Source organism: Corvus hawaiiensis, chromosome 1 (assembly GCF_020740725.1).
Source record: "Corvus hawaiiensis isolate bCorHaw1 chromosome 1, bCorHaw1.pri.cur, whole genome shotgun sequence".
NCBI classification, from domain to species: domain Eukaryota; kingdom Metazoa; phylum Chordata; class Aves; order Passeriformes; family Corvidae; genus Corvus; species Corvus hawaiiensis.
This window is the reverse complement of record NC_063213.1, coordinates 29423430-29443605: the sequence shown is the minus strand read 5'-3', so window position 1 is coordinate 29443605 and position 20176 is coordinate 29423430. Positions and strand designations below refer to the sequence as shown.

The following is a 20176-nucleotide window of genomic DNA, read 5'->3' as shown; positions in this document are numbered from 1 at the left end:
CAACAGCAGGAAAACAGAGCTCTAGGGTGACATTTTCCATTTTGAAAGCATGTAAGATACCACTTTCTACCCCAAAGAAGCAGCTTCCACTTGTCATATACAAGGAACTAAAGCTATACAGCTGAAATATAAAACCTTTATAAATCACACACACCAGCTTTGTAAAAGTCGTGTGGACACATCCTTAGGTATTTTAAATTTACATGACTTGACTTTAGACAAGTTACAGTACTTCACATGGACAATGTGACTAATATTTTAATGGTTGTCAAATATTTTATGCATATTATAGTTGTGTTTGGATTAAAGTAACTGGAAAAAAAGAATTTTGAAGAAAAGACAAAGCAAAAAACACATATTGTGACAGTGAACTAAGAATGGGACTATTTTTTGATCTTGAAAATGCAATCAGAACTAATTCTAATTCTTCTTTTTATGTTTACTTAACTTTTCTGAAAGAGGTTAACCTGGAAACAGTTTTTTCTATGAAAAATAGTTTTTTTTCTTGCGGCCTTATTCCCTGTTAATCACAAAAGCAACACTTTTAAATTTAGTCTGTGATGTCTAAGCCCTAAACCAGTGAGATAAGTGAGAGGAAAGGAAGGAGAAGAGGTTATGTCTCTTGAGCTTATAGGAACCACAGAAATGTATACACACACACTCAAGTTCGATTAAACACAGGGATCCATGTATATGGAGAATTAAATGTATGTTTGAGAACTGCCAGTAAGATCTTTTAATGCAGAGAGGATGGGAAGGTGAATGCACTGAATTCAGCTCTTACTAGGATTCACTTATTGTACGCAATATATTTGTTATGTAAACATTATATATATATATATATAATATATATATATAAAAAATATATATGATGTGCAAAAATTGCACAACCCTGGCTTATGGCATTCAGCCTAAGTTTTTCTGTAGTTCACTCACTTGAAAACCTTTAATAAAATCTATTTATGTGTTTTAAGTAGTTCAGTTCAGATCTTCAGTGCTCAATAAGTAATAGACGTACAGGCAAATTTACTTGTTATTTTCTCATTAGAACTCCCAACAAATAATGTATTCATAAAGATTTGTTGGAATATAATCAAATATTTGACTCAGAAGCATTTACAATTATAAGTACTTTTTTCAAATATTCATATATTCTTGATCAAAAAATTGAAAAAATATCAATACACAAGTTAATTCAAACTTTTTTCCATGACATCATTTGTAAGTGTGGAAATTACATATTTGGTGCAGCCAACCATATTAATTCTCACTAGGAACAGTAAAGAGTATAAGAACATATTACACAAAAATTGCAATAACCAACACGTCGAACTTTGTGCAACAGATTAGAAGAGCTGAACAAGTTCATAATACCTGAAGCTGTAGTGTAATCAAACAACAAATCCACATTTAATTAGTACTAACACTTGTGTGAATTAATCTGATTGATTAAACAAGTTTTCTTACAACTTTCCTAACTCTTCATTGCTTCTTTCTAGAAAGAAGTTACTGATGCCATATTTGTGAAAATACAAGGAAGTATCTCCCTAACTAAGACAGGACAGATCAAGATCTGCATTAATAACAAGGTTCTAATGTTCTTCCTTTGCTAAAAATAAATACTGACACCACAGATTAAGGCTTTCTGATTCAAGTGCAAAATTATCACCTGAGTGGAACAACTGATTGCACCATACTTTTTTTAATATACTTCCTGCTTAGAGCAGCTGCTTTTAGAGATTTTTAAAATTGTGTATGCCTAACTTGCTGAACAACACAGATCTCCCACTTTGAAACAAAGGGCTGAGATGATTATTACACCATATGGGACTTGGTAGGCTAATTAAGAGAAACATAATTTGTACTTGAGAGACAACACCATTGGAAAGAGAATTTCAGGAAATGTAAGGGAATAAGTAATCAAAGAAACTATGAAGAAGTAACAAAACCTCTTAAATTATGTTAGCTTTCTTACTGTACCTATCTTTACAAAACCAATTTGAATGAAAAGAAAGAACTTTCACTCTTTACCTCGTAGTCCAGGTCCAGGTAATCAAATTCTCCATTGGTTCTGAAGTGCTGCATGTGTCTGTCGAGGGTGAGATTGATGTTCCTCCCGTGGCGCTCTATGATGATGGAGTGCCAGTGGTGATCATCCAAGAGGCTGCCTGTCGTCACATATGTATGGCCAAAAATAGAGCCAAGCTGGTTGCTGCCTGAGAACAGAAACAATAGCATTTCTCACCTCATACTAGTTAGGGAAACATTTTCCTCTTTCTTTGTCAATGTTTCACCTGAATCATACCAGACATGCAATAAACAAGAGTAAGTCAGTCTGCTATGAAGTTGAGATTTGCCCAGTGGAGAGTTGCTGCCACAAATACAAACAGCTAGACCAAATACAGCGAGCATCTGATCACTGATCTGTATGAATATATGTATAAATTCATAATAGCAGTTATTTGGAGATGAACCAGGAAGCAATACCAATTCCAAGTTGTAAAGTTGTTTACATCTAGGGTTTTCTACCTTCAATCCTACACTAAAGAAAAGAAAAGCGTCACCTCTGGGCCAGATCCTGAGCTGCATTGAAACTGTACTGATTTATGACTGCTGAGGAGAACATGGATCCTGATAACAGATTTTGACAACAAAAAGCCTTTTCACTCTTGAATTCTATGTTTTGTGGCCTCCACCACTATCACTTTACCAGTAAGCAGAGGTGAAAATGCTCAATGCAGACTGAGTTAACAGCAGCAAAAAACCATCTTCTGCTAATACAGCTTATTTTGGTCGCTTCTCCTGAAGCAATCTTCCTGTTCTGGAAGTCAAACTACTAGCAAGAGCATAGCTTTGCAATTCTCTGCTGTGTTATCCAGGGGGTTTTGGCAGTGCAGCTGTGCTAGTCAGAGATCACATCTCATTGCCATCTGACTGACACAGCTAAGCCAGCAAAGGTTGATAGCACAGATCCCAACTGAAGCAGCAAATGACTAATTCAGCAGTAAGTGTGAAATATCGCTGCACTGCTCAATAATTCAATGCAATCTTCCATGTTCTGAAAACTTAAAGGGACCTAAGCATTTCTGAGGCTGAGAATTTCTTACCCTCAAGAATGCTTGCAAGTCAGACATTAAGGTTTGTGCATGCTGAAAACACATTCTGGCAAATAACACTTCCATGGCTTAAGACATTACTTCCCTAGAAATGACCATCCTGCCTTTATGCTGATGGCCAATGGTCCTGTTGGTTAAAAAATAAAATAGAATCACATGCATATCATTGAGCCTCAGTTTCTTCAACACAAAGTCAAATGCAGTGCAAAGTGAAACCCAAATCCACTTCTGTCTCCCCATCCTTCCCCCAGTCCCTGGTATATGAAACTAAGTCACTGGATCTCACCAGGCAAGATGAGCATTCTTTTCTACTGTCTCTGATGCAAAGACAATACTCTCAGGTAGAGGAATAATAATAATAATAATAATAATAATAATACCATAAAGCATTACTTCTGTTTATTGAGTATGTGTCACAGGGCCTAGTCCCATTTATCAGCCTAATGATTTAAGAACATCCTTACCAAACTCATATATGGAAATTATAATAGCTTATAAACACAGTCTGTGCTGAAGAATAGAGAGGAACAGGAAATGAAAGGGTTACTACTGCAATTAAAATTGTTAAAAATAGGTAACTGCTATAGGAAGGTGTGCTTTCTCATCATCTGTTCATGTTGATCGTTAGAAAAAGAACAAGAGAAAATGCTAGTGGAAATAAGTACCATTCAATGTAAATAACAAAAGGAACAATTTAGTCTTCACATGTCTGTAAGAGAACTAAGGAAAGTTGCATGAAATCTTCTTCTAAAGTTCTTTTGTTTGAATGGAAAAAATACCTGAAACCAGATAAATGTGGATTTTTTTCATAATAAATGTACTTTATAAATCCAGTCACTTATGATCCTGTTGTCCTCCACTGGGAGGACTGGAACTAGAGTAATATATACAGGCTTTCATCATAAGATTGCCTGATAAAACAATCTCTTTTCCTTTCTTAGTCCTCTTTCTTAGGCTCTAGGAAGGCTGCTGAACTATAACTCCATGTGGCCTGTAGCTTCCTAGACCGACACTTTTTTTTTCCTGCAAGGTTCCTTAGGGTGACCTTTATTCTTCCACACGTGATGACAGTGTCCTTCTCTCACACAAAGCCACAGCTAAGGCCAAATATAATTCCAGCAAGCTTTTTTTTTTTTGTTTGTAGTAATGACAATATATTGCTGATCTTGCTTTTTTGTATGATCTTCTTTTCACAGTATCTCACACAGGGTAAAAAGGACAGGGTGGAACTAAACACACACTACATCCCACCTGCCCCCCCCCAACATATAGAAAGGGAATTAACAACATTTTCAACAAATTATCTGATTAGATTATTTGGCTTATCATATTACTGTGGGAATGAGGATGAAAGATTTGACCTAAAATTTTTGTGGGACAGCTAAAAACTACTACAAAACTAAACAATCAAAACATACCTAAATTTAAATTTAGGACAAGTTTGGCTTTCTTCAGTTCCAAGGTGATATAGTCTCCTTGCTGTCCTTCTCCGTGGAAGATTACACCTTCGCTTTCGGAGGTCTTAAATTTCAGAGAGATGACATCTTTCAGTGTTTTCATTTTCTTGTTCCTGAATCTGTATGGTAACACCACATGGCCATCAAAATTGATAACATCAGCCCCTAAAGGAAAAAACAAATAACATCATTGATGAGTGATTGTATATTCCTGTGGCCACTGGAAAAACAGACATGCCATATGCAGATTATACCTGAAGAGAATAAAAAATGTGCAAGTGTGATAGGCATTGTAAGTATATTTTCTTTTGACAATAATTTAATACCATAAAAAGTAGGGACCAGGCAGAATATTAATTTAACCCACAGAATGCAAAAATAAAAACAAACCAGATTTGGGAGGACAAAAGCTACAACCCGTAGTCAATAACTTTCATTTTCTCCCAAATATAATTGCTACCATGTATGTTTTCCTAATTATAGTTCAAAATGAAAGGTAAATGTCTGAGAGGTCATTCATAAATCATTTGCTACTTCTTTAAAATTCACTATAGGTATCTGTAAGGACTGTAAACAGTAAAACATGAGCTCAGATGATCTGCCTGGCAATTTTAGATTTTATGTAAAACATAGGTATTTGCCTTGTCTATTCCAGGAAATGGTGCGTAAGTTGTCACCTCAACTAATTTTGAGAAGAAAAAGAAAACCTTTCATTTGAACTAATTTTTGTTTCATGTTTGGTTTTGTTCAAAATATGTGAAAACTGAGGGATGCAAATATTTAAGGTCAACGCAAAATTCAAATAAATATTGCATAATAACACTACAAAATTTCATGTTGTCTTATTTTCATGACTTAATCTCTACTCTAAAGAAAGAACAAAAATTTCCACAATTTTCTGGATGTTAGAACCACAGTAAAAATAACTGCAGAACTGGATTCCATTCAACACATGCATTTATGCGGAATATTGAATCTTTTAACTTAAGCTGAGTTCTGTAAAAGATTTCAAACAGATATTTATTTACCTCTAAAAATTTATAGAAATTTAAGAAATCCCCTTAAACTGCTAATAATCAATCACCAGTGTCTTAGCTACTATTTGTATGAGCATTTCATCCTCATTGTTGACAACTAACAATTTGAATAATCATTAAGTAAAATCCTTATAAAGGAATTAATAAGAAAATATTCTTTTTTTTAAAGAAAAAAAAAATCCACCCATGTTCTTCAAAAGCATTTACACTTCTTATTGACATACCATATTCATTCATGCTCTGAATGAAAAGAAGGATGGCATTTTTTCATATGTTCTTCAACCACTGATTTTTGCCTTCTTCTGTGGTCTGCTCTTCAGTGATTGTTTGCAACTTTTTAAAATTCCTAACTTGTTTTTGTTATTATGGTGGTAATTAATTTAAATCTTTTATCCCCTCTCAAAAAACACAAACACATTTCTGTTGTGTAATTAACACAGAAGACTGTTTCAAAACTCTGTTAAAAGACTATGTATACTATGCCTAACTGCCTATATTTCAATTTAAATTTACATGGCCAAGTCTGCCTAAGCCTGCAAAGACTTCTGATGAAATGATAAACTGTTATCCCCTTATTGTTTATGCCAACTAATTGTGAAGGGTTTTATCCGGTACGTAAAATATGAGCCTTACAAATTGGCTGTGATATCCCATAATTATCACCATGTATCTCACTTTTTGTCAGAATGCAGCCATATATATTAGAAATATCACTTTTCTTTATAAAACACATGTTAAAATGCAAATTTTAATTATAAATAAGTATTAAGCTTTAGGAGAACTAAAACCCTCAGCCTGATCTGGTTCTTCTAAATGACAAATTTCAGGTATGGGAACCAGCTCAAAATTAAATATCAAAATGGTATTTTTTATTTGTGGTGCAATAAATCTGTTTAGAAGTTATCAGCATGAAAGAGGGGCGCAGATGCAGAAGTATTCAGAAGCAGCAACATGGGATTTCAGAAGTGGGGTTATCATGATTCAAGTAGATCCACTACTTCAGGAATGATTGCTTTTTATAAGAAACAAAGAAAATTGTTAGAAAAATACTGTAACAAAGATTATACAAACCAATTGGTTTTGTTTGCTTTACAAGCTGTCAAGAGATCAGAGAAATTCATTCTTGAGATTTTTGTATGTAGTTTTTGGAAAAAAACACCAAACTTTTAGAAAAACATGAAATCTATTTATAGGGAAAAAAACCCCCCCAAAAAACCAGCATGATAGTCATTCTTTTATCACAAGAATCATACTTTTATGTAAAGCAAATTTGCTATAGAGATCCTGCACTTTTGAATCTACATAGAACTGCCTGGCACAAGTGTTATAAATGAATAAAAATTGATGGACATTACAGCTTAAGTAACCTTCTTACCAAATATACATCATAAAAATATGATTCCACATGCAATGTCTGAGATTGTCTTCCATAAAATTTCTTAGATGGTTACAGAAACTGCTATGGGTATGGTGTATACCAGCTTTCCCCTAAGCCCAGCTGGTACCACTTTGTAACATCAGCAAAAGTTGCTTTAATAGTCAGGTATCTGACCCAGAGCTGATCAGGTCCATGAGGTTTTGTGGATTCACAACAAGATGTCCATGATAAGGCAAGTATCCCTTCTGTTCCTACGACATTGTTGCAGTTGCATATATGTTCTCATAAAGCTGAGTAAAAGGGCCACATTTTTCCAGAATCTGTCCCTGAATTTCCATGTTTTGAAAAGAATTCAATTAAAAAAAGAACCAGCAGTAATCTTTGATTAAGCAGATTTTTTTTTATGCATAGATGTGCTGTCAGCATGGGTCTGAATGATAATTAAATCACCTGAAGATTACCTAGCAATTATGTTTAAGAGTTATCATATGTAGACTGTAGCAATGACTTGTGTTCTTTCTATGATGACACTCAGCTATTTAATATCGTGATAATTACCATGGTATATTAATTTTCTCTGTTTCTTTTCTTCTTTGCTTCTGTTTCATGAGTTCTTTTACTCAGAGTTCGAATTAAAACACAGGAGGTGATGTTTATTATTTCTTATCTATAGCACACCTGCATGGGATGTGCCTCTAAGTTAACAAGGTGAAAATGGCCCTGAGTTCTAACTTCCAAGGCCATTTAAAGCCCACATTATCCAATTATGGAATGCCAACTAATTAATTTTTGCTTATAATCCAATAAATATTCATGATCCACACTGTGGGTTTTTTGAACCAATACCAAAACACCTAGATTTGTGAAGAAGAAGGAGGAAAGAAGAACAAATCCACACCCAAAATCCTCCATCTTGTTACTAAATCCCATAAATCTAATATTTCTACATCTCTGCATATTCCACCCAGTGACATAACTAATTTCTTTTTAATCACACAGCAGCACTCTCAGTACTATTACATAATCTGGGAAGCCTTTCCCAAGGCCTCAGGTCAAATGCAGTGTGCTTTTGAAGATCATTGTCTGTCAGCACTGAAACACTGAAATTCTCTGAACTCAGGGTTCCAACAGTGGTGCAGAATGGTACTCAGACAGTAAACCATATAATTCCTATAGTTGAAGTGTAAATATATAATTTTTTTCATCCTTAGCCACTCAACTATCAGCATTAGTAGGAAAGAGATGTAAGCCATCACATGAAGTATGTTTGCTTGCAGTCAGTGAGTGTTCTCAGAGGCTACTCCTGCAATGGGGAAAACCTTTTTGAGAACAGATAAAGCTAAAAAAGGAGAAAGAGGAGAAAATGAAGAAAGATGGGGGAAAGAAAGACTGAGAATTTTTTTTTTTTTAATTACATGGAAATAGGAAATATAAACCTGATTACTTGCAATTTGATTTCTGCTCTACTGGATTTCCTATTATACTGATAGATTGGAAGACACTGCTAAAACAGGAAAAATATAACACCACTTTCATTTGGCTAGGGAGATGTGTTAGGCCTTATTCCAGTAAATGTCTGAGAAGCCATATTGAAACCATTTTGTTGCTTAATGCATCATCAATTTTCTTCTAAAAAATTTTTCCTAAAAGTTTTTCAGACAGCCTTGCAAAGACTGACAGGATATTGGGTGGCAAATGTGACCCTATTCATAAATCTCAAAGGAAACTAAATTCCCAGTAAGAGGACTTCCTACCTATGCTTTTACCCTGTACTTTTGGCTGCATGCAGGATTTGGCAAAATTTGTTCAAGGCATCAAATCTAGTTGATGATATTTTATTTAATATTCCAAAACTACTTATTAACTAATTATAAAGAAACAGCCCCAAATCAGACTCAAGCTCCAGAAATTCTCTATTTCCTCCACTTCTTGTGAAAGAAGTATAACTATCCTCAGCTGTCAGCACTTTAAGAATGAAGAAATGCTCATTCACAAAGACTCATGAGATACTGAGACTTCTGCACAGCTACTTAGTTACTTAGATCAAGGTACTGCCTGGAGTTACTAAAAAATCCCTGCTTCCTGATACAATAAAATAAAAGCGATTAGAACAAAGCAGAACAGCAAAGTGCTTTCCAGAAAAATGTTTACCATACAGTGAACAAAACCCACAGCAATATGTTTCTCCTCCTAAATTACAAATTTAACATGTACACATATTTTTAAATTGCTACTGATCTCTGAATGATTGACTCTTCAAAGCCTGTACAAAATATTTCAGTGGGATTAAAGACATAAAACTTCTGTAGTACTGACAGACAGCGACCTTAGGTGAAATTTTCTCACTCTGTTATCTCTCCTGTTTTTTCATCCACTTAAATAATCTGTTTAGACTAAATGAGCTTTAGGGAAAAGATCATCACTTTTAGCATTCTTTTCTTACCCCTTAATTTGAACCTTACATCTGATGTGCTAGTAGTATAGTAACAGATGGTAATAACCATACGCTGAGCATCCACCATGTAAAAATATCAGAAATGCATCAAAGCGTCTTTGGCTGGCCCAAACTATTCCACATCTGTAGTCTCACTTGTAGCTATTAGTCACGGGTACTAAAATATCATTATGGGAAATATAAGCACATAAACAGTGTATTGTTTCCATATTTTAACAGCAAAAAAGTATGCTTTCTTCTAACAAAGCAAGGGAGAAGGCTCAAAATCATCAAAAATAAAGCCTCATTTTTTTATTACTCACAAAAAACTACATATACAGAAATGTCTTCAGAAAATCCTAATCTACTTTTTCAGTAGTTCCATATCCTGTCAAAATGACAGCATGGTTGAATTTGCCACTGGAATCTTTGCAGCTTGAGCCTCGGTGGAACTAAGTTAGCTGAGCTAATGTTAGAGATGCATTGCTACACCTCATTTCACAGGGAAAAAAAAAAAGAAGCCATGGCCCAGCACAGCACTCAAAAGATTGCCTCCTCTTTTATGTTTTCTTACAATGAGGCAGAGCGCCAAAGGTACCGTGTTTGAACACTGCCTTCAGGCACTACAGCCCAGCCATAAGGACATGGGGAGCTCTGGCCTGAAGTCTGCTGCAGCCAGACTGGCACTGCCTTTACTCCCTTTTTCAAAAGTCAATGCACCTGCCACAAAGGAAAAAAAATCTAATACAGATACAGATGTATGTTGCACATACAATAATGTATACTTATTCATATTCTAGAAGCACATGGTGAAGGAATCAATCTCATGTTTCCGTTGCTTGCTTAGTTTCCACTGCACTGAGCCTGAATCCTCTTGTTATCTGTCAAGTGATGTCAATGCTTGAAAGACAAAAAATACCTTTGCTAGGAGGTGTGGAACTTTTTCCTTGTTTTTCTTTATATTACATTCAACGCACATATGGCAGTGCAGTATCAAAGTAGTAAGAATGTTTTGTCAAGGTGTATTTTTAACTCAATTCTTGGGTAAATGACACGAATTTATCTTATTTTTTATATGCCTGCCAAAACGGTCTAAATAAATCTGTGAGGAAGTATTCCCTAAAGTAGTGAGAATGCTTTTCCAAGTTCTGGGTGCAATATCCACTGAAGATATACAAAAAGCACTTGGTACTTTTAATTTTTTTCCCTATTATTATCCTAACATAATATTCCTATTATAATAAATGTTATTATAATGGTGGGATAATACTACTAATTTTTCTAACTCTTGTGCAAATGTCTATAAATATGTGGTTCTTTGTCATAGTTTTCTATCTAATAAGAAACAAATGTGACAAATGAAATGAAAAAGCAGCAGAAGCAAAATTAAAGAAGGAAGCAAAACAAAAGAATATGGACTATATATAGAGGAATGTAATATAATGACCATGGCTAAAAATTTCCCTGCGTCCCTCCATTTTTTTTTTAAGTAGGAAAATTGAGTTCTTTCTGTAGCTATTAAACTAAATTTTTATACATGCTAATTCTTGCTTAAGACAGTAATTTTGAGACGAGTGTACAAAACAGTGAAGTACTCTGCAGTTTCAACTAACTTGCATTAGTTACCGAATACAAAGAAGATAAAACACTAAAGCACTGGAAGTTTTATGAACTTAGATTAAGCCTCCAAATATGCTACACAATTATTTTCTTATGGGTGTATGTAAATAGGATGATTTTCCTTAACAAATTAAGGTTGACGATTTTTTTGGCTGATGATTTTCAAGGAAATTTTCTTTCATTGATTCTTCAAATATCAAAAAGATAATTAATTTAAAAACTAAATGGGAACATTTTTAAATATGCTATGTTTTCACTATAAGGTGGATAAATGAGAACATGAACACAGTTATAATATACTTTGCAATTCAGTTTTAAGCTTATACCTTCTAACCATGGTTTGCAAAATAATCCATACCAAATAGTACATAGTGGTCTCCTTTAGTGGACTACTGTCAGTGCCAGAGAGAACCAAGACTGTAACCCAAAATAATCTTCATCTTAGACAAAACCTATTCCTTCCATAATCTACTCTGCTTTATGACTCCAGAAAGTCAATTACAACGCAGGCTAAGAGATACAGTCTATTTCAAGTAGTCTATTCCTCAGGAAAAAAGGAGATTCAGCATCAATAAAAGTACAGCTTTCATGGCTGTACATGCGTTTTCACACTTTGAAAAGTTTTCATATGTATAGCATCACAAGGTTCATTTATGATCGTGAAAATTAAAATTCAGGCAGCTTGCAACCATGAACTGGACGCTGCAAAATTTCCCCTATGATCTACTATTCTCTAAGCTATGGTACTTTGAAATAAATTTGGTAAAAATATATGTATAATTCAGATACGCTAAAGAAAGTCGGCTTTTTTTGTATTTTATCATGCTGATTTACAAGCCAGAAGCATTCCTTGCAATCATAAATACATTTAGTTCTGTTCTTCATTTTGAAACTCATCATTTGACATTGGATCTCAATGGGAACATTAAGGTATATAATTAAACTCTAAAACCAGGTACAGTACAGAACTTAATTTACTTGAAAACAGCTAGCCTCTAGTAATGTTTTCACTGTTTATTAAAAAGGTAAATCACAAGAGCTCCAGGTCAATAAAAAAAGACAGCTCTGACTCTTGCACAGTAAATGGCCAAAACAGGTCTCAATCCTTATTATATTGCTGAAGTTACTCATTACTTAATGAAAAAACCAAACAAAGAAGGTGTACCATGTCTTACAACACTTACACTCAGTTTACTCAGTGAATAAATGATCTACAAAATGGACAAGACAATCTATTAAAACATTAAGGAAATGGATGACTAGCTGGAGCCTTGGTGTTAGTGTTTACAGTTACGCGAAAACAGGAAGATACACAGTTGACCTACAAAATATGGGTTGAGAAGTTCTCTTTTTGATTTCTTTTTGAGCTGATGCCACCCAATTCAATCATCTCCTGGTATATAATCTTACCATGTCTTTTTAATATCTGGATGCTCTCAGAACACCCATTACTCAAGACCAGATTCTTCTTTCTCACTCATGTTCCATATCCTTTATTCACAAAATCACTCTCAAACACATATTCTTTACTTCTTCCAACCATGGAGCTTGTATTTAAATTGAACTCTCAAAGTGAGCGGCACACACAATGATTAAGGATTATGGAGCATGGACCATTTCAAATGCCTGTGCTCAGCTAAGTCTCGTAAAATGAAAATCTCACAATTGTCATTCAAACTTCTGCAGTTGACTGTAAAGGGCAAGGAGTGCAAGACTGAGACAGATTTGGCCAGGAGACACTCACATTTATTATAGTGAGTAACTTCACTATTGCTAAGGGCCAAAAATGTGTGTCACTAAATCCCATTTCTAATAGATACGTAGTCTTTTGTTCCAGCTGTGAGGCTGCTGCTGTTGCTGCTGCTAATTCCACCTTGGTGTACCAATTCACTTTAAAGAAACAGAAACTAAACTGTGTTGCTATTTTCAGCTACTGTATTTAAATTCAAAATGATGAGTTTATACAGGAAAATTCTTTAGCATAAATGATAGCAGAACAACTTTGCACATTTGTACAGTTCCGTTTCAGTGTTTTATTTCCAAATCAATCAGAGAAAAATATCTTGTGTTTAGAACAACATAAGAGAAGGAGACCACTGGAACTTGATTGTGGACAAATAATTCAAAATAAGTAATTCAGTCAAAAAGTTTTTCCTCTCCTGCCTAACATCACACATATCTAAGATCATGCATACCTCTACCGTACTCCATACTCTATGACACCTTGCGCTTTGTGATGCAAGAAAGTGTTTGGGTTCCGAACTTGTAAACCATGAAATCTGAGCCACAAACTCTGTCATGCATAGATCCATTGTGAATTTAATGATGGCTGAATCCAGTGTTTTTCTATCCTTTGTATTTATTTTAGTATGTTCAATTTAAAAGCCCCACTCATACTCAAGGGTACAAGTCAAAGCTTTATTTTCACATGATCTACATTGATTAAGTTCTGCCTTGGTTCAGTGGAAGTCTAATAATTTAACATGTAAACATGTGATTAAGGTGCTACTGTAAAAGAGCATACAGTTACCAATTTCAAATGAATGAGTGCTGCATTGGAACAACAATTAACAAAAATGTAAGGATTGATGTTACTGCATCAGCATCACTTGCAACACTGCTTACATTCTGGGAAAGAAAATCCCAGAAGGATTCAATATACAGCAATATGAAATGTTTAACTTGTATTATATCACACACGTAAAGTGAGCTACTTACCTGAGAGGGAAAAACCATTTTTGTTGCAAAAATTCTCTCCATGAGAAGAAGTACATCAGGTAAGAGCACATGGTTACAAAATCATGAAGGTTCCAAGGGATCTCTAGATTTCATCTAGTACAATCCACATGCTCAGAGCTTACTTGCACATTTAGTTCTGCCAGAAGCATTGAGTTTCAGTTAACTGGGTTTTTGCCTTTTTTCCTTACCTGAACCAGGAAATAGATTCGCTTTATTGGCAAGTGATTTTCCTTGTGTTTATCAGGCTGCCCTTTCCAAGGTCAGTGATAGATCGTGTCTCCCTCCCTACAGCCAAACATGACTTATCTATAACTTCTAGCAGGCTTTACAGTTCAAGAGTTTCTGGTGTTGCCAAGTTTAAGACCTTCAAATTCCCCACTTGCCAGAACAGTGCCTCTGGCACGAGTTTGCTTATGATATCTCAGCTCTGTGACTGGCTGTTCCTCTCCTAGGAATTGTACCATGCATTTCAGGTTTCCCTGCTCAGCCAGTGCCAGCAATTCAGTTTCCTGAACTCTGTATTATCCTCCATCACTACAAGCTAAAAAAATACAGAAAGATGAGAGTTTCTTTTTAGGAAGAGTGTAAGGGACCTGCTCATATCCAGTTAACATAGATTAACATTCAGCAGGTTAAATACTTACAAAGTCCATTACTCTTATAATTTCAATTCTTCATCCATGACTACATATTTACTTTTTCTGTACTAATGGGTTAATTTTATTTCAGTTTTCAAGCTCTAAAGTAAATACTGATACTAGAATCTAAAACTATTGCTTCCTTACCTCAAATATTTTTTTAGTGTTTGTTGCTAAAATTACAGGCTCCTGACAGAGAAATAAAAGTCAAACCTGTTGCTTAATAGAAGAGTCAGATTAAGTAAGGGAAGGAAATGGCATTTTTGGTTAATCAGTTTGAAGTATCTGGAAGGCTCAAAATATCATAACACAGTGTCTCTAAAAAAGAAATGTCACCAAAACCTGTTAAATTTTATTTTTTTCCAAAAAAAAAAGGAGCCTGCATTACAGCATGCATATAGCTTTTCTTCCAGATGGGAGCATTTTTTCTTTTTGGGACCATTAATCTGTTATTAGAGGCAGCCAAACTATGTTTACAAACAAACTATGTTTGTTTGATTTGAAAAAACACTTTCTTTCAGTCTTCAAATTATACAAGATTTTTTCAGATGATGGAATTAATGAAATTATTTTTCAACAACAATTTTCAAAAACCTCATTCTTAAAAATAATTCAACCAGCTCTGTATGTTAGTCACTGTCACTACAGCAAATACTTATGTTCACACAATAGATGAAATTTTCTAGCCCCTATTTAGGCTATAATTGATTATGTTTAATTAGGAAAGGGAGGATAACACTCAAGATTGTTCCAGGTAGGTAAGAAATGCATGCAAGTGCATATGGGCAACTCACTCCAGCTTCATAAGATGCTACTATTCAGCCATGAAACGATTAATGTTACACATGAATAAAACGGGAAGATGCTTTCTTAAAACTCAGATGTGGAAAAGTAAATTTTATTGCTTGAAACTGTCACATTCCATTTTCTAAAAGTTTTTAAAAATTTTTTTACTTCTTTTATGCTGGAACAAGACATTCAGAGAAATTTTCCCTATGGATTTGGTTGTGATGAGTGTGGTGTTTGAAAGGTATTTTTCACCCTTTATCCAGACAACATTTTTTAGAACAAATCAAATATATAAAGCAGGTAGCAGGCAGGTCTTGGCTTACTACACTGGGATACAACCTAATATGTAATGTGATAGCCACATCTTGCATACACATATATCATGGATTTGGTTTGTAAAGGAAAATTCTTTCCTTTTGGATTTAACAAATTATTGTTATGTGTATATGGGAGAAAGACTTTATAGATATGGGAGAAGACTTTATCAAAACAGAACAACTCTAAGGTAACAAGTAATGGACACATAAGCTTTTGTGAACTCTTTCTGTCCATGTGGCAGCATCCTAAAACAACAAAAAAAATCAATGCCAATATAAATGCAGATACTATTGTCAGTGTATTTTAAAATATAAGTCTTCAGCAGAAGAAATCCATGTAGAGGTTATTAACCTGAGAATTCATGTTTAGTTCATGCATGCAATAGCTTATTGTGCAGTCACTACTGTTATTCCTCTTGTCCAAGCATTTTCCCTAGTGAAAGTGTTGCTGAAGCAGAAGATCATCTCAAGTCAGTTTCCAGACTCCTGACTTTCTTAAGATGTTCTATCAGAAACCATGTTGTTAACCACTAATACCAGTGAAGGATTAGACTTCCACCTATTTAACAAAGACAAATAACTCCTGCGCTATGCATCAATTCTCTTTCAAGGAAAGAAAATCTAAACATACATTTGACTTTTTTTCCTTTGATGAGGCAAAATAAATTCTCAAATAGTGATTAAGGGGTCAGTGCATAAGTACTCAAAGAAATGTGTCTTCGGTGTACAAAAGCATTAAGAACAATCTGCTCTGTCAGAAATCAATGGGAGGAAAATAAGCCTTCTTAAGTAAATATTTAAAATTGTAATCAGGTTCCTATGCATTTATATCAATTTGAAAACTGCTGACTAATTACTGTTATCCAAGCAGAAGTTTTCCAAACAAATACAATTCATTACAAAGAGCCATTTTAGGCATCAATGGAGGACTCATGCATATTAAAAAAAACAAAACAAAACCCCTCTCCTAGACGATTTCCACTGCTTTTTTTCTGCTTAGATATTCCTAGTCTTGAATAAATTCATTGTTTACTATTTGACTGCAATAAGATAATTTCATGAAAAAAAATTACAAATTCTGTTCACAAGCCACTAAGTATAAGAATTTTCTCAAAATATCATACCCTTAACTTCCACAGAAGTACTGAAATTATTTTTAAAATTTAATTTTTATTTATGGATTACAGCCCATTAATTTCGGGGGGGCTTCATCAAAATGTAAGAATTGCTAATTGAAAATTTAACACCAACATGGCAGTATTGTAGATACAAGAAATTCATAAAATATTTCATGTGTGTATCATGTAAAGATGAGCTATCATACACATATATATAATTACAAATAGGGTGAAAAATCCCTTACTAAGTAAAAATTCTGCCTTTGTAACAGATGACTCACCCTGGTTTTCCTAACAAAACCAAAATGATATTTGCTTTGATGAGTAATAGTTAAAGGCAGTTTTATACAATCTGTATCTTTCATTTAATTTTCATTTTCAAGTCAGACAAGCAAACACACTCAAACAATGCCCACAAATGGTATACATTGTATTCATGAACAATGAAAATTGTGCGTGCAATACCATCCTGGTGTAGATGTGCATGCCTGCATTTGCATCTTGGTAAGTCTGGAATTATTCTGCTCCAACACCACTGCTTTAGGTAAGTAGCTCTGTATCACTGGTATCTTGAAACTGAGTAGACTAGTGCACATTACCAGGCTTTGGAGAATGATTAAAAGTAATGTTCTCTTATAATTTCTAAACTTTGTAGGCAAGTGCCAATTCAGTGCCTTCTAGCAGATATAGTACATATAATATTGTTTCATTTTTTCATTTTTTTTAGCCTGTGGGGTTCTCTGTCAGGCTTGTGTTTCCTTCTCTGTTCTTCTGCTTGTCTAAGCCACTGCATTAAATAATAGAAAGACTGTCCATAGTCTTTTACAGGAGAGGTATCTGGTTAGAAATCAAAGCCCAAGGAGAGAAGACACCCAAACTACATATCCTAAAACTGCTCAGGAATCAACCCGGAGTTTTTGGAGGAAGTGAAAAAATAAGGATATAAAACTGTTTATAATGATAGCTTTTGTTTTGGAATGAATTGCGGATCTTGTTGGTTTATTTATTTTTTTTTCTTGATGAACAGATGTAAACTCCCAGAGAAATCAGACACTACTCTTATTGTTACATGAAGGCAATATTTCCTCCTCCACACAACTGAGCTTCAGTGGAAAGTCAGGGTTACTTGCAACAAGCAATAAACACAAGGAGAACAAAAGATAAAAGGTAAAATGTATGCAGGCCTTTCTTTCTTTTTTTTTTTCAGGATGCTTTAAGGATTTTGCAAGATGCTTATGATAATGAGGAAAGAATTTTGACAAGAAAAAAAACCACTGACACCCACTGCCAATCCAAGTTAATTAAAGAGTTTGCAAATGACTGCTGTTGCTGCTGAATCTGAGATATCACATCATGTGGAACTCAACCAAAATTTTTTTCTGCTCAGCCTTGCAGACACCAAGCTACTGTTGGGACAGTTCTGGGGAGTGAAACTTCTTCAAGGAAGTATGCTTTCAGTGCAGAGAAATCTTCCATTTACTGCAAAAAGTAGGAAGAACACACTATAGAAAAAAATCTGGGTCTCTAAGAGCTCTTTAGTAGTCATTGAACCCTGTGTACAACAGTTGAGTATCTCTCCATTACCTGATGTCCTTTGGGAAAAAAATCTCTAGCTATACTGAAAATTATGAACTTACAAGGTCTTAGGCCCCCAGTTCCTACTGACTTTTTCTACCCCCCAAAAAAGATTCTTCACTGAATTTTCTAATATATTTAAGCAAATATATTTTCAGCATTTTATTTTTAAAGAAAGGTGTAATAAGAGTTAAAACAAGCAAAACCAACAGCAATCAAAAAACCTCAACCTGTATCCCTTCCATTAATTTATTTTAATAAGGACGGGTCCTTCTGGTAGTAACTTTTTGAGTCCTTAGAATTGTTTTCTTCCAGTGATCCTTGATCCTTTAGGGCACTGCTGCACAGGCAGATATAATTAAAGCCAAGGGGAGATCAAATGGACTATACGCTCTTTTCATTTAAAGGTGCTTAAACTGCTTCAGATGACCTTGTCTACACTGAAGAATTATTACAAGAAAATCCCATCACTACCAAAGCTATTTCAGCTTCAGTAGCATCAGCATTGCTTTGAATTTTAGAGTACATCACTCAGCAACAGCAGTACGTTCAAGCACATCTGCTGATATCCTATCATAGCATCCATGCTATGGCAAATTTTGTTTGTTTAGTGCAAAATAGCCTCAGCATAAACCATTCTTAGCCTTTCCAACTCCTACAGGCAAGCTTTATTCTATTTTCTACTGTTTTAAGGAACAGCTGTGCATTTCTTCTAAACAGATAAAATAAACCGTTTAACAATACTGATACTTAAGTGCACCTTTACAGAGAGACAACAAATATATTGTGTCATTAACCACAGCCAGTATTGTCCAAATTGTCTAGCCTTTTACAGGCTTTGTATACAACTGATTCGGCAACAGATTTAGAGCTGGTTCATACTGTAAGATCTGCAAGATAAATAAAATTTAAATTAAAGACAGGAATTCCCAGGTTCTTTTTAACCTCAGTGAGGGAAAACAGATCTCTATCTGCTTCTTCTAGATGTGCCACATATCTTAAGAACATGCTGTACAGGTCAGTTCTGTAGTCTGTTATTTGCTCAAGGGATGTGTAAAAGTGTGGTATCCAGCTTTTGAATTAATATTTGCAATACTAGCTCCTCTTTGCCTAAGATACTAATGGCAAAAATCTCACTGAACTTAATGTGTATTTCTCAGCTAGTGAATGACCTTCATGTACAGAAAAGGTTTCAGGCACAACCCTTGTTCATTGAACTGTAGGCAGTAAAATAAAAAATGAAACAGTAAAACAATACAAAATAAATACACAACTTGAAATACCTTGAAATAAAAAGAAACTGATTATTCTACCAAGCCCAGCTCAGTTCTACAAAGTGAACAGGAAGAAACATTTTGCCTAACTGACTAAACAAATAATTACACAGCTCTTATTTTAGTTAAGACCACACAAAGACAACATTTTGATCCCTGCTATCCAACTCTTTGAGATTCTTTTCCTAGGAAAAATGGATGACATTAGAACTTACCAAACATGCTGAATATAAATCTGTCATAATCTCAGCGCAATTCATGAAGCAGTAATAGATCACTGAGCATAAGTACTGTTCAACTCATGGAACAGTAATAGATCACTGAGCATAAGTAGTGTTTCAGGGTTTTTCTTTTCTCCTGTCCCTTTTTTTCTTCACTGTCTACTAGCATAATGGGCCCTCTTGCCCTTTATGTTATATTGTTGTGTTAGTTGCTTTTCCTACTTCACGCTGAAAGAGCTGCCTAATTAGGAAGACCAGAGTCAGCTTCTAGACTGTTTAATACTGTTAGTTTAGCTGTTAATTAATGTGCTACTCTTTGCAATCTAATTAGATTTTTTTACTGCAGAGATAAGTCAGTGAAATTACAAAGAAGTACAGGAGGAGAAGGTTGGTGGGAGGCTCAGAAATATTTATTGCTAGAATTACTTACGTGTGATGTTCATGCATTTGTTAGTGTCTCATC

At 34.7% G+C, this 20176-nt stretch overlaps 1 protein-coding gene across 1 annotated transcript in view; it reads right to left on the bottom strand.

Moving 5' to 3' along the window:
• CNTNAP2 (contactin associated protein 2) overlaps nucleotides 1-20176 on the bottom strand; it is a 1047411-nt gene that overhangs the window by 527714 nt on the left and 499521 nt on the right. Inside the window, exons 5-6 of the mRNA XM_048297819.1 lie at nucleotides 4535-4738; nucleotides 2032-2216 (exon numbers count right to left, since the gene is read on the bottom strand). Coding sequence (XP_048153776.1) covers nucleotides 2032-2216; nucleotides 4535-4738 — 389 coding nt within the window. The remainder of the gene's footprint in view (nucleotides 1-2031; nucleotides 2217-4534; nucleotides 4739-20176) is intronic.